We start from the raw sequence: 14016 nt of genomic DNA, 5'->3' as shown, positions 1-14016 counted from the left end.
TGAATTCACGTATTTATTTATTTTCACATTACATAAGAAGCTGTCACTTCATTAAGCGTAATGATGTGGACGCCTCAAGCCTCTTTCATGAACGCTGACCGATGGCACCCTTGATAAAAAAAAACGTTTGGGTTACTTCTTCTCTTGACACTCCTGCCCGGTCCAGCCCGGGTAGCACTGACACATGAAGTGGTTGTGATAAGGTTTGCTGCCAGAGGAGTCAGTGAGGAGGTTGATCTCATTAGGGTCGGAGGTTGTAGCCGGACCCGAGGAGACCATGTGACTAGACCCGGGCCATCGCCTGGCGCAGCGGCCGTTGCCTTGGCAAAGCTGGAGGCTGCAGCGCCGGGTGTCAGACCTCAGTGACCGGATGAAGGGACCCAAGACAGTGTGTATGTAGTTTCTGAGAAGGATGCACTGATGCTGGAGGGTGGGAGTAGGGGAGAGGGTTACACACACACACACACACACACACACACACACACACACACACACACACACACATAAATACTTTGTCACAAACATTACATACCTTGGATTCTGCAAATGCCATCTCTCCCCACAGCACCACTCCAGCAGCTCCCAGCGCCGCACTCTCCCCCAACGTGTGCACCAGGTCTGTCTGCACACACACACACACACACACACACACACACACACACACACACACACACACACACACACACACACACACACACACACACACACACGTACAATAGCTACTTTGAATTACACATTTGTCTCTATTAAATTGGTATGTGTGTATGTTTTTTATGACTTGCAACAAACCCCACCTTGTTAAGAAAGGTGAGAGTGTGCGTGAACGCTGGCCTGGTGTATGGAAGGACTGGTGTGGCATGATTGGTATTGTTGCCATGGCGCCAAACTGACCCCACCCTCAAAGCCTCCCGCAGTCTGTGTCTGAGTGAAGAAGACAGAAATGTCCGTCAGTAACTCGTTAAACACCTTTAACATCCAGGGTGTCCAGCATTTAGTTCAACTATAGATGAATAACTGATACATAACATTAGCTTTTATCCTTTGTGTCAGAACTGAAGCAGTAATGTGGGTGAACGTTTCTTCATGTTCTCTCAGTTCTCTGTACCTGACCATCAGAGCTGCATCCGTGGACCCTGCCAGCCATTGTGGCAGGTAGATGCTGGGATAGAGAGCGGAGGACCGCCGCCAGAGCCAGGACAGCTGATCATTTCGCTTCTTGGTCCCCCTGTGGCAGCGTCCTGTGTAGCTTTTATCTGATTCCACACGCGAAAGAAGAAAAAACACAGGTCAGTAATTCATTTGTCATCAGTAATAAAACGTATAATTTTAAACACAAATAGCCTGTATGTAGGTGTTTCTTTCTTTTTAAATCTCTTTCTTAAAAGTGATAGACACACACTGCTCAACCCACGGTTAGGGTTCGTCCTACCTGTCTTTCTCTTATGCTTATTAAAGCAGAAAGGTAAACCATAAAACCCCCAGAGTCCTTTGGGGCGACCTCTGGCCGCCAACCGCAGTGTCTGCTCCATGAACCTCCGAGCACCCTCCTCAAACCTTTGCCTCGCCAACGATGTCGTGACCCTCTCTGACAAATCCGGTCTCTCCTGTCTCACCAGCAGCTTGGACAGCCTCCGGTACTTCATCTTGGCTCCAAAGTTTGTCTTCCACAACGGCCGCCACTCTTCCCAGTCGATAACGCCAAAACCGGTGAAGTTTGGCTGCAGCGAGCTGGAAATCTGAGTCGCTGCAAGGTACAGGTGAGCTGAGAGGTCGCCGAGCTGCGGCAACCCTCCGTTCACCTTCCTGTTGTCTCGGGAGAGGTATGGATATTTCCCCAGGCGGTCACGGTAGAAGATGGTCATTTTCTGGAACATTTGCCCATAGAAATTATTACCAAACTGTAGCTCTACGGTGCTTTTTAGCCTCTTTTAGCTTGTTGTTTTGGTTTTATGGCACATCTAGTGTTTGCTTCGGTCTTAGCACCCTCATCAACCCTGTTTCTAACAGCAGCAGGCAACTTTATTCAGCAAACAAGATCTGATAAACCCACTGTGCTCTACCCGCCCAGCATCAAACTACAGACAGACAAAATCAGCGACTAGCCTATGAATGTAGCCAAATATCTAGCAGCTAAAAAGCCAGATATTTTTCTGAGGAGTTGGTGGAAACCGAACCAAAGATAAAAGGAGAGTGAACAATAGGAATATTGGTGGATAGAGACACGACTCCAAATGAATGCTTGACTTTCTTGTTTGCCATAACACATAAGGTTAAAACATATTAGGCTGTGTCTGTCCATTTGTTGTGGAGTTCTTCTGCCTCAAATTGGGCAAAACCTAACGACAGCAGCTTTATAGAAATGTTTGAGCAAATGCAAAAAAGACAGCATCAGATTCTGACACCAACCACTACTATCTTGTCTATTGTGTTCATACAGATCTTAAGATATTTTGTAAATGTATTCACTTGAATGTATCTGAAAAGTACTCCAGTATATAATGTGAAAAGCTGTTTAAATCTTTAAAGAGTCTCAGACAAATAGTAGTTAAACACAACTGAAATACAGTACATGTACATGTCACCCACAGAGATCAATCACCTGTCCCTGGAAGCGCTGCTTCCGGTTCTCCACGATGTCGAAGTCTCCCAGGTCCAGGTGGACGTTGTAGTGTTTCTGGCACCGTGCCGTGGGCATGTTCCACACCACAACGAAGGGCTGGTCCGGCAGGATCGGACCTGCTGCAGCCACAGCAGGCAGGGGGCCGCGGGGGAGGGCGGCCGCTTGGGTGGAGGTTTGTGACACAGATGTGCAGGGGATGGGTGAGAGGAGGAGGAGGAGGAAGGGGAGAGGGAGGCGAGACAGCACCATGGCTGCTCACCCACTGATGTGTCCTTCCTGACAGGAGAGAGAAATGGACTTCTTAATGAATACAGACTGTTTCATAAGAAGTGAAATACACACATTTACAAAAAAATAAAAAAACGCCTGACAGTTATTAATATGGAAAAATAAACACGTCAAAGGCATGTTTCATTAAATTCTCTTTATTTCCATAATTTAATTCATAACTGAAATATCAGATGAAATAAGATGCATCACTTCCATCAACATAACAAGTCATAATAAGTTCTCTGGCAGTTCAACAAGGCACATTCACAACAGCGTCACATATTTCAATAGCAGCAGATACAGACTGGAATTTGGCAACATTTCTGAGGAGCAGAGCTGCTCAAAGGGCAAAAGTAATTTCATTGGTTGAGTTCTGAGCCGAAATGTTTGATCTTCACTGAGCTTTCACAGTCAACATTAAAAAAGTGAGCACAGAGAAACGTTCCCCCTTCAGCAGGTGAATGTGAAAATGTCTGCATGTACATCATCCTGCACAGTGAAGCTCAAACATCCATGTGAAGTAACAATGAGCAGTATTTAAGTTGTTTTTTAATAAGGTTCCACTTCTTGTACAACCTGGTTCTTATTTTCATCGTGTTGGCCACCATTTCCATTTTACTCACTGCTTTCGAGACACCGGGGGCCCAGGATGGACACAGACACTCCACTGTAAGCACGAGCTCAGCACAATGTGCAGTTTTATGTAATTATCAAAAGTTATTTGGAAGTGAAAACAATATCCAATAAGAATGGTGGCCCAAACTATGAACAATAAAAGGCTGTGTGAAGTCAAGTGTCTTGCAATTTTCACTTCAGTATCAAATGATGATCTTTGTTTGGAAGCTTACAGCACAAGACATCTGTGGTTGTGCGTTTGTACCTTGTGTGTGTGTGCGTGTGTGTGTGTGTGTTGTGATAATGTCTGGCTCTGTGTTTCAGATACAAGCATTTACAGACTGTGCTTGAAAGAGACTGTGTCTAAATGTGTAATAGCAGTGAATGAATGTGTAAACTCTGTGTGAAATTTCTTTGGTTTACTAAAACACTTCAGTCTCTTTCTGACGTTTTCCTCCATTACTTTACTTCTGTGTCTGAGAGACCATTAATGGTGTTTATGTTTCTGTCTTTTGATGTGTTCCTAAGTGTGTCTGATTGTGTCTTCCTCAAATGTCTTTGTGCATCCAATAGATGGGAACTCCTTTGGCGTCTCTGTGGGGAGTTTCAGTCAGAGTCTGAACTACAAGCTGCCCTGCAGACTGAGGAGGAGGAGGAGGTGGTGGAGGAGGATGAGGGATGGAGGGTGGAGGAGGTAGAGGAGGAGGAGGAGGTAAACTAGAAGGTGGAGGTGACCCTACAACACAAGCACCTCCTGAGTCTTTGTTCCCTTGTGGTATTTGAGGAGCCATCTTTGTCCGTGTTTGTTTCTCCGTGTTCGCCTCTTCACCCGGCATTCTGGAGAACCTCAAAAGCATCTCCATGGGAACAAACGCTGTCATGGCGCCTGCGTTCTGCACCGGCGTCGACAGCACGTAGCCAAGGTGGGCATAGAAGTGCTGCTTATCGTGGGTGGTCAGACACAGGCGCTTGAAAGCTCTACTCTTGGCGTAGCGCTCAATCTCCTCCATCAGAGTCCGGCCGTAGCCCTTCCCTCGTTCCGCCTTAGACACGACCACCGACTCGACGAACAGGCTGCTGCTGTGACCTACGACCCGCGACAACCGCGCGTGGCCGACCAGCCGCTCTGTCTCCCTGTGGCCCCGCAGGAGAACCAAGCAGACGGGGAACTCTGGACAGGACTTCTGGAGGGAGTGAATCCGGGCCGCCTGGCTCCTCTGCCACTCGGAGTTGACCAGGTCCGCGCAGGGAACCAGCAGGTCAGGACGCCGGTGGATCGGAACTGCACGGGTCTTCTCTGGTTGTTCAGAGTCGGTGTGCAGCTTTTCCGTAACTTCTCCATCCAGTGTTGAGATCTCACAGACGTTCTCAACATGTTGTGTCCGACAGTCTAATGTTGAGATGGGGTGCAGATCGGCGTTCGGCTCACCTCCGCTCTCCAGTTTGGAATTCGTTGACGTTAATGGCTCAGACCTGTGGTGATCAAGGTTTAACTAAAGTCAGTCTTCATTCAACTCGTACTGCTACGCGTAAAATGTTAGAAAACGTAGATGTGGGAAAATTCAAGCAAAAATGTAAAACGTTTGCTGGTCCCAGCTCCTTAAATGTAAGGATTTGCTGCTTTTCTTTGTCGTTTATGACAGTAAATTAAGAGTCTTTGGGTTTTGGACTGTTGATTGGACAAAAGAAGCAATTTGAAAGCGTCACTTTGGGCTTATGGTGAGCCTTTTTCTCAATTTATTGACATTTTATAGACTAAACGATTAATTGTGACGATAATCGGCAGATTAAGCGATAATGCCCATGTCTGCGTGTGCGTGTCTACACCGTGATGCAGCAGATGTTTGTGTGTCTTGATTCACTAACATCCACCAACAGCCTCCCTCTGCTGTTCAAGTTTCTATGTTTCAGAAAGTCCTTGTTATTAATGACACCGCTGGCTGTTAAATTAACTGCAGTCAAAACAGCGATGTGAAATACACGAGACTGATTTACTGATGATGATGATTTACAATCATATTTAGAATAACGTTTCTATCTGTTCCCATATTTTATTCAATCATTGGCTCCATGATACTAACTAGCTAAATTATTATCAGCTAAAGTTACTAAGCAATAAACGCTAGATCCATGCTAAGGTACAGCTAGTATTAGCTAGTTACAGTAATTTGCAAACGGCAAGCTAGCCAATTTACCAGCCAGATCAGCCTCAGGAGTCTGGATGAATTAGATGACGTTATCCACTCAAGTCAGTATTTTACTAAGATAGCTAGCTCGCAATTCGTCCGTGTTAGCAAGCAAGACTTTGTGTTGGAGTCTGTCATTTGTTGGCGTTAGCGGACCCCCCTATCTAAGCTAACGATAGCTAGTATTGCACACTGTTGGAAGTGTAGGGGAGCTGAAGAGGCAGCTGAACACTGAGCCGTAGAGAGGCTCAGGCACTCGGGAATGCACATAAATGTCACATCGTTTGGAAAAACCTTCCAGAGTCCTTTGCATAGAAATCAGTCCACAGGCTTTTATAGGTAACTGAGAAAGTCGGGGAAGGAGAAATTTTTAAAGTTACATTACAATCCGTTCACACATTGACAATAACAAGTGACTAGTACATGTAAATACATGTAAAGAAACTCCACATAGTACCTTTAACCACAGTTGTTTTTAGGACTACCAGATGAAGTCACAACTTTCATCTCAACAGAAAAATCACGCTGCATACTTTAACAGTGAGAGTCTGTATATATGCTTGTGTGAGTCTGTGTATGTTCAAATTTTGCCTGAGCAGAATGAACTGACTGACTTCTGCCAATGAGTTGCCTCTTATCGCACACGCATACTGATGACTGATCACATTGATGATAGCAAATATGAAGTCCTGATGTCCTGTTTGTTGAGAGCTATTAATCTACCTCTCATGTAGTACAAAATAGTCATCCATCCTTTGCTTCATACTGTAACTGGTTACACAGCTCCAGCCTACTGTCCACAAAGTAGCTGCAACAGGAGGATGCTGGGAGGTTGAGGACAGAGGGTGCCAGATTTAGTAATAAAAAAAAGTATTATTATTTTCTGCGTTTTTTCTTGGTAATTCTATGATATACTGGTGTAGCAACACGTTACCTTTGGCTTAATCCAACTGGATTTAACTGTAGATTGAAAGCTGGTGCATTTATTGTCAAGTTATATAACGTTTTAATGCTGCCATCATTCTGCCTCATCAGCCTCTGAATGGGGAAGTAGACCTTCATCTGACACATCTTACCACAGTTTGTTGAGAAGGCTGAACTGCAATGTAGTGAAGATCCATATCCTGCTTAGTATACTTTCTTACGTTTCTTTTTACAAATTATTCAAGCTAGTTCAAGTTTTAGCCTTGTATTCATGCCTATTTTCTTGATTTTAGTACTTTAAAACATTCCTCAGAAGTGTAAACTCTGATGGATTCATACTGCAGTTTCATATTCTCATATTATATCATGTTATTAGACCATAATGTCAATCAATAGTTTGCATTTTGTAGCACAAAATGAGCCACCACATGGTCAGAGATACCTGTGTTTTTACAGTTAATGCTATCATACATCCCTAAGGCGTCAACTCTGTTTACGAGTACAATTCATGTAGATTTTTCACAAGAGTCTCAAACTCTATTAGCCCTTAATATCAGCTTAAAGAGGCAGAAGCACAGATAATCTTAAAGCTGTGAGGAAACACTGAGGGGTCTCTCTATTTTCACCATAAAAGTTCCATGAAGAAATAATGCACATGTAAGATATTTATAAAAAAATGTTGTGGTCCAAATAGTCTGGGATTCTTTTTAGTATTGCAGAAATAGAAAAAAACAAAGCAACAAACCCCACCAATAACTAAAACATACTAACTTACCAAGAGGGAAAAGCTGAAGCCAAACTCCTGACTGTCAAACAGCTATGAACTTGGTACTGCCTACCTAACACAATGCCACATTCTCACAACATGCAAAACAAGAAAAACCCCAAAAAAGGATGTTAGAAAATGCAACAGGAAACTGGCAGTTGACTGATACAGACATACAAGATTAAAACATGACTGTTCAACCTCCCTATTACTTCACATATGGCATTTCCTTTGAGATAATGACCACCACTACTAATGTGACTTAGTAGATATACTGGTTACATGAGCATTAAAAGCAGGAAATACAGCTGATGGTTTTCCAAAGTGGTGTTTGGAGTATTCTTAGTGAGTGCCGCACTACAGAGAAAACTATAACATTAATTCGCGATCTGCATTCTCTAAATTTGTCTAGAGTAGCATTTAAGTATCAAAAATTACCAGAATTAATTTTTGATAGATTACCAGACGAAGTAGAAATACACAATCTTTGTTAAGTTTTATCAGGGTTATCAGGTTTTTTTTTTGTAATTGACACTGTCCTTTTCCTACTGTGACATGTCAAAATTTCTCCACTGTACTTTTTTTTGTTGTTGAACTTTTTAAAAATGTTATTATCGCAACATTTAGTGCTTTGATATCGTGTTTTGTCTGTTTGTGTCTTTCCTCCCCAGTGCGCCTTGTTATGCCAACATTAAGCTGCACAGCCACCTTTCGCAGGATCATCGTGGCTAAATGTACTATTTCAATGAAACATAAAAGGTGTCCACGCGCTTTTCTGCTTTAAATAAAATAATATTTAGGATCAGTTAGATTTAATTACCATGTGTCATGTGTATGACAATGTGACAAAGTTATTTTCCTATGAACATGTGATATAGACTAATTGGTGAGTTTGAAAACAGGGTTTTATGTGTATGTAAGTGACGTGATCCATTCAGGAAATTTAAGAATTAAATATATTCAAACATCAACCAAAAGGAGCCCTTTTGGACCAGTTCCCAATAAGACATATTTTAATCATACATTATTGTAATAAAGTTACAGTCTGTTCAGTATGAAAACATGTACTATCTACTCATTAAACAGACCAATCATGTTGATATTCCTGATTATATCATATTGTTGTTCTGACAGTGAAAGAATTCTCCGCCGATAAGCAGAGCATCAAAAAATTGATTTAAACTCTTATTGTTCCTCCCCACGGAAATCTTTAGTAAAAGGCGAAAGATTTATACGATCTGAAGAGAAACGAGAGCGTATTGAGGATATGTGGTTAAGTGCTGGACCCGATTCTCCGTCTTAGGTCCCTCTGTTATGTTTCAATGATGTACGTTAAGTAGTACACGCGAATCTAACTGCGTCAATCAAACACATACTGTGTTTATATTGTCTACTAATGGCATCACAACGTTTGGAGTGTGATATAAGTATAAATAGTTTGAATATACGGAAATTGCTACGCCCGCGCTATGCATTATGGGACCACGGCCACGCCTCTACTCCTTGAACTCCTTGTTTTGTTTTTGTTAAAAATGCCATTTCTTGTCGACAACAATTTGATGATTATGTGACATTTGAACGAAGACAAGATGTGAATTGTTTCCACCGGACTTTCACCACAGAATAGCGCGACTTTTCCCACTTAAGCGCTAAAACTGTACTTTACTCTAAGTTTAAATGAATGAATGAGAGTCGTGGCCTTCTGTTCAGCTTCAACAAAAATAATATTTCAAGCTAGTGTCGTTAATTGAAACTTACACCTCATATTTATTTCCCGGGAACACTGTGTGCTCTTCTTTCAATGTAGTGACCGCATATTCTGAATTTAAAACATTTTACAAAGTAAAAACTTTGCTTTGTAGTAGGGTCAGTTTCGTACATGCGTAGTATGACCATTGCGGCAGCTGCTGACTAGCTAACAAGCATATTTTGTCCCGGGAACTCTGCGTCTGATTGGCTGGTACTCGTTGGGAGGGTTAGGGTTATCCAATCAGAGGCAGAGTAAGGGCGACAAACTGTGATTAATCTAAGTTAACTTTGAAGTATTTTAAGGCTGTTACGCCAACGTTAAGATTTCTGGTCCATGTACCATCTTAAACACAACTGTATGGTGTTATTTTGTTGGGTCTTATTTCGTGTGTAAACATTTCTGATTAACAGAGATCAGTCATCGGCTATACTCTTGATCCAACAAATCTTTGCGACCTCTTCATCCGAGTTAGTTATTGTACTATCATGTACCTTACTGTAAGCATCTTCGCTTTTTTTAATAAATCCTTGCCCCAGTTTTCCAATTGACTTTGTTACTAAGAAAATAAACTGGGTGGGTGGGCAGTAAAATAAAGGCACGTTATATTCTAAATAGTAACGTAGCTTATGACTATGCTTTTAGGAAACGTCTTTTGCCCAACTGGTAACAGCAGTTGAAAGGTTGCAGATTTATGCATTATGGTGACTATATGAATATATGAGATTTCAAAATGTCTTCTTTATAGTTTGTTACTCGTATGTGTTTTTATAAACCCTAAAGTTAAAACGAATTTTATTACTTGACTTGTAACTGTTAGACACCCTGCTTTTAGGAGCGTGTTCTTCCTTTAATGAGACAAAACAATACATAGGACCCCCGCAACAGATATCTGTGACACACTTAATAAACCATTTCAACGTCCATGTGAGGCAAGTGTACTAAATTGACGGTTGGACGTCGGTCCTGCATGCTAGCTAGCTCATTTGGTGACTTTCAGCTGTAGAAGTGCATGGATATTAGCAGGAGCCACAAGCTTACAGTTCATTAGCGAACTAAATTCTACATTATTGATTGTTTCTCACCACACTGTAACGTTACGTACATTTTTAGTCTCGCGGTTCGTCTTCTCGATTCACCGCCGGTGGTCGTCCTCCTCACAGAGCTCGTGTTTCAGTGACAGCTGATCTGTAATCGGCTTTATTTCTTGCAACGCGGGACAGCGGCATGTAAGCGTCAATGATATCTGCTCCACGATCAGTTTCTAATCGTGAATACTTCTGTGACAGGAGGAAATGTTGTTCTCCCACTGGTCGCTGAGACCATGTCTGCCGCCCTGCGGATGGGAGTGTTATTGCATAGAAAAATAAGGAAGCGACCACCTGTTGGTTCTGTAGAATAAATCACAACTACCCTGCAGTAAATACATTATATTGTATCAAGGTATTCATTATTTACAAAACATGATAATCATCAGACTTCTGTTACAGCTAAATAAATATGACCTAACCTGTGTATCTGCATTTATTACAGTAACAGTACTGCCTGAACTGCTGGTCTGGTGATTGCAAAGAACACATGCAAAGGGAAATTTGCATGAAACAGTGCAGCACAGTTGTCTCATATGGAGCCTCACCAACACTGAAACACACTTGACAGGATATTTGTTTTATAGCACTGCAAACTGGTCCATCACAAATGATCATTGAGTTCAAACATCACCTACGACAGTTAAATACTGAATGTTATGTGCTTACCAATTTGTATTTACTGCAAGGCTGTTGTATTGCAAGGTAAGGTGTTTGTTATTGTGTCCATCCCTTGTGTATGAGTGTAAAGTGCATGACTGAATCATCAAAACAACAGTTATACCAAATGTTACACAAACGCACAGCATTGAAGTTGTTAGCTGAGTTTGGGCAGAAATTCAACAAAGAGATCGGAGATTTTTAACAAAATGTTTGCTTTATTTTTTTCAGTTTTTTTTATCCAGGACAACTCATTCAAGGATAATCAGGGAGAAATAAGCACTACTGTTTGTATTAGAATTTTTTTTCTGTTTTTACATTTTGTCAGAGATGGATGGTGAATCTTTATCAGAATTGGTCAAAGTAAAACAAAAAATAATAAATGAATATATAATAACAATACATTAATAATTAATTCAATACAATGAAGTGTGGCGTCAATGATAGAATAACAATGGCCCAGAAAACGTAGGGTTGTTATTGTTTTCACTGCTTCTTCTGTGGTACTGCAATAATCACCAGCACTAACTCAACTCAATCAACAACAGTAGAGGAAGAAATGGAGCGCGCCCACAAAGTTCTGCACCCCGGCCTCCCAAAGAGGAAACACTTTTTTTTATTTAAATAATATTTTATCAAAGCTTCTGTTTTTTTATCTTCATAAAACGTTTCTAAAACTTATCTGTCTTCTTTAAACTTTTCTCTCTTTTTTTTTTGCATTTTTGATTCATTTTCCTTGTCAGAGATTTTTAAAGTTTTTCGTCTCCATTTTACCACAATGTGTCCGTTTTTGCAAGTGTGGTAACCTATGTGTTTTGAGTATCTGCATGTGTGTGTGTGTTTGTATGTCGATGTGTCCTTTACTGAGGCTTCTTGGAACAACTTTGAGTTGGTTAAGCACTCGTGAATGTAAAGCCTGCGCATATGAAGGATGATGAGGTGTTATGTGTTTTTAAACGTGTATGGCGTGTGTCCGTATGTGTGTGTGTATGTCCTTACACTGCTTTACCTCTATTAAGGTCATTGCAGCAAAGACATTCATACTGAGAGGTTGAAGCTGGCTCAAGCAACAAGGTGTGTGCTAGCACTGTGTATGTGTGTGTGTCTATGAATCTACAAAGTGAGTTTATCAAGGAGTGTGTTGAGCTAGTAAGTGCACGAGGTTGTGCAGACTAAGTGAAATGGACGTCTCTCAGTCTCTACATAGGTGTCAGTGTACATGTATGTGTGAGTGAGAGTGTGTTCATACTGTGCGGGCAGTTATGTACTTGCAGGTGAGCCAATTGTCTCATGTGTTTGCACGGCCGTTGTAAAGCTTACAATGAGTCTGTACAGCCACTGCATGATGTGAGAGAGGACGTATGTCTGTGTGTGTGTGTGTGTGTGTGTGTGTAATAGAAGGCACGGAGGGTGGTGTGGGAGGCTCAGTCTCTCAGGTCCATGCTGGAGCCGAACAGGGCCACCAGCTGCTCCTCATAGTGGGCGATGTTCCTCTTCATGATCTCCTTACAGGAGCCCAAGAGGCGCTCAAACGCCTGCACGTCTATTACTGCAGAGAGAGAGAGAGAGAGAGAGAGAGAGAGAGAGAGAGAGAGAGAGAGAGAGAGGTGTTAGGTGTGTCTCTGAAGAGTCATCTCAGTTGCTCAAACAATCCACAGGGCTCATTGTTATTGGCTTTAAACATGAAGTGAAACAGTGACATATCTTTAATGCAACAACAACAAGTTAAGCGGTCCCGTCTTAAATGTCCTCACAGGGCCCCAGTGGAGGCTTAAAGTCCTGCACATCTTTTACAGCCGCGACACAACAGGGAGAATGAGAAGAGTACAACAGACAGCATCTGTTAGTACGGTTGAGTGACATTTTTCTCTGCTCCAAAGCTGAGCAGCTGTTCAAGACAGGCTGTTGTACTGTTAGTACAGTAAATAGAGAGTACAGCCAAGACAGACAGGTGAGTGAGTATACAGACAGCGTGTGCATGGTTAATATTGGAGGGGAGAAAATAAAGGAGCACATAGAGTGAGTGACTGACACTACATTATAAAATAATGTGTGTGAATAAATAAAAGCTGTGCAATTAGAGCTACAAAAAAAAGCTTAAGCAGATTTCACAACGGAGAGAAGTGAGGTGACAGAGAAACATGACCAGCTGTTAAAAATCCTGTGTTCATTTTCAAAAAGTGAAGAGCTGCTCATCCACTGTAGAGCCTTAATTAGAGCACCCACTTTAAAAGCAACATTATTACTCAACAGCCTTTAATCAACAACAAAAAAAAAATACAAGGTGAGGACAGACGAGATGAAGAGCCAAACGTGAATTAAACCAAACTCAAAAAGCCACTTGATATCTCATGACAAACCGCTTGTAACAGTTCAATTAGTGGGAAATGAATACCAGACATTGCTATAAAAAAGTTGAGTTGTTTTTAATTTCACATAAAGTTTGAACTATATACCAGGGGTTTCTTGAATATTTTAAACCATAGCTTCATAAAGAACTTGGTGTGCAAACACCTTGAGAATGAATGGGCTGAAAGCAACTCACAGAACAAAAACTATGGCATAGAACAATATGAAAAATGCTGTAATCAAATGAATGTGTTCACATAGATGTTTTCCACGTAGATATCACATTCGCAGACACTGGTGGAAATCTAATAAGCTACTTTATATGCACATCTGACTTCATTATTGTTTGTCTTGTGAGCAGCGGTAGCATCGATGTGGACAAATGCATTTAACAAGAGTGTCAGAGTGAATTTCGTCTTACCCAATAACTTGACACTGCCCACTGCGTAGGCTGAGGCGGCCCGGGGCTTGTTAGTGACCAAGGCCAGCTCCCCAAAGTATTGACCCCTGCTACAGCGCGTTATCTCCACCTCCGCATTGTCTGCATGGTCTGCCTTCGTCTGTAGGGAGGAGAGGGGAACAGAGGAGAGAAGAGGATTAAAGGTTAGCCCCATTGAGCGCCTCTTTTCTTTCTTTTTTTCCCCCCAGCGAGAAGCACTCAGAGGCTGAGCAGACATGTATGATTCCCACTGTTGCTAGGCAAAACCAGGAAACACTTGTACTCTGGCAGTTTTTACTAGGGAGTGTGGGTTGTCATTGTCAAAATGTTCTGCACAGAGACTACCCGGTAG

General features: G+C 41.9%; 3 protein-coding genes and 1 non-coding gene across 9 annotated transcripts in view; all 4 read right to left on the bottom strand.

The window, feature by feature from the left end:
* Nucleotides 1-10285, bottom strand: hyal3 (hyaluronidase 3). 2 transcript variants are annotated; one of them, XM_070910626.1, is made up of 7 exons: nt 10234-10285; nt 2600-2896; nt 1430-1865; nt 1106-1253; nt 795-921; nt 533-622; nt 1-423 (listed from the first exon to the last, which is right to left on the bottom strand). In XM_070910626.1, the coding sequence occupies exons 2-7, from the start codon at nt 2867-2869 to the stop codon at nt 133-135; spliced, it is 1362 nt and encodes a 453-aa protein (XP_070766727.1). In that variant the 5' UTR covers nt 2870-2896; nt 10234-10285; the 3' UTR covers nt 1-132. The 2 variants fall into 2 exon arrangements, with proteins under 2 accessions (XP_070766727.1, XP_070766726.1); XM_070910625.1 differs by lacking the exon at nt 10234-10285 and adding an exon at nt 7391-7457.
* On the bottom strand, nt 3055-9636 carry LOC139288482 (N-alpha-acetyltransferase 80). Its single transcript, XM_070909785.1, has 2 exons — nt 9623-9636; nt 3055-4978 (listed from the first exon to the last, which is right to left on the bottom strand). Exons 1-2 carry the CDS (start codon nt 9634-9636, stop codon nt 4054-4056), a joined length of 939 nt encoding a protein of 312 aa, XP_070765886.1. The 3' UTR covers nt 3055-4053.
* LOC139289599 (U5 spliceosomal RNA) lies at nt 8525-8639 on the bottom strand. Its single transcript, XR_011597468.1, has one exon. It is a non-coding gene; the product is annotated as a U5 spliceosomal RNA (small nuclear RNA).
* An 808-nt stretch (nt 10286-11093) lies between the features above and the next one.
* Nucleotides 11094-14016, bottom strand: part of prkar2aa (protein kinase, cAMP-dependent, regulatory, type II, alpha A) — a 42958-nt gene continuing 40035 nt past the window's right edge. For 4 of the 5 annotated variants that reach the window (XM_070910068.1, XM_070910069.1, XM_070910070.1 and 1 more), the window contains exons 10-11: nt 13647-13785; nt 11094-12425 (exon numbers count right to left, since the gene is read on the bottom strand). In XM_070910068.1, the coding sequence (XP_070766169.1) occupies nt 12301-12425; nt 13647-13785 (264 nt within the window). In that variant the 3' untranslated portion in view covers nt 11094-12300. The remainder of the gene's footprint in view (nt 12426-13646; nt 13786-14016) is intronic. The other variant, XM_070910071.1, reaches the window with a different exon arrangement.

Source organism: Enoplosus armatus, chromosome 8 (genome assembly GCF_043641665.1).
Source record: "Enoplosus armatus isolate fEnoArm2 chromosome 8, fEnoArm2.hap1, whole genome shotgun sequence".
In the NCBI taxonomy this organism is placed as follows: Eukaryota; Metazoa; Chordata; class Actinopteri; order Centrarchiformes; family Enoplosidae; genus Enoplosus; species Enoplosus armatus.
The sequence above is the reverse complement of the archived record's forward strand: the minus strand, read 5'-3'. Positions and strand labels throughout refer to the sequence as shown.

What these genes read in the sequence shown, in the direction of transcription:
- hyal3 (XM_070910626.1), bottom strand. Translation starts at nt 2,869, where the DNA reads ATGGTGCTGTCTCGCCTCCCTCTCCCCTTCCTCCTCCTCCTCCTCTCA. An exon ending in AGCAGCGCTTCCAGGGACAG is followed by an intron (nt 1,866 to 2,599) that starts GTGATTGATCTC and finishes CAAATGTTCCAG; the next exon opens with AAAATGACCATCTTCTACCG. An exon ending in TGGCATTTGCAGAATCCAAG is followed by an intron (nt 424 to 532) that starts GTATGTAATGTT and finishes CCCACCCTCCAG; the next exon opens with CATCAGTGCATCCTTCTCAG.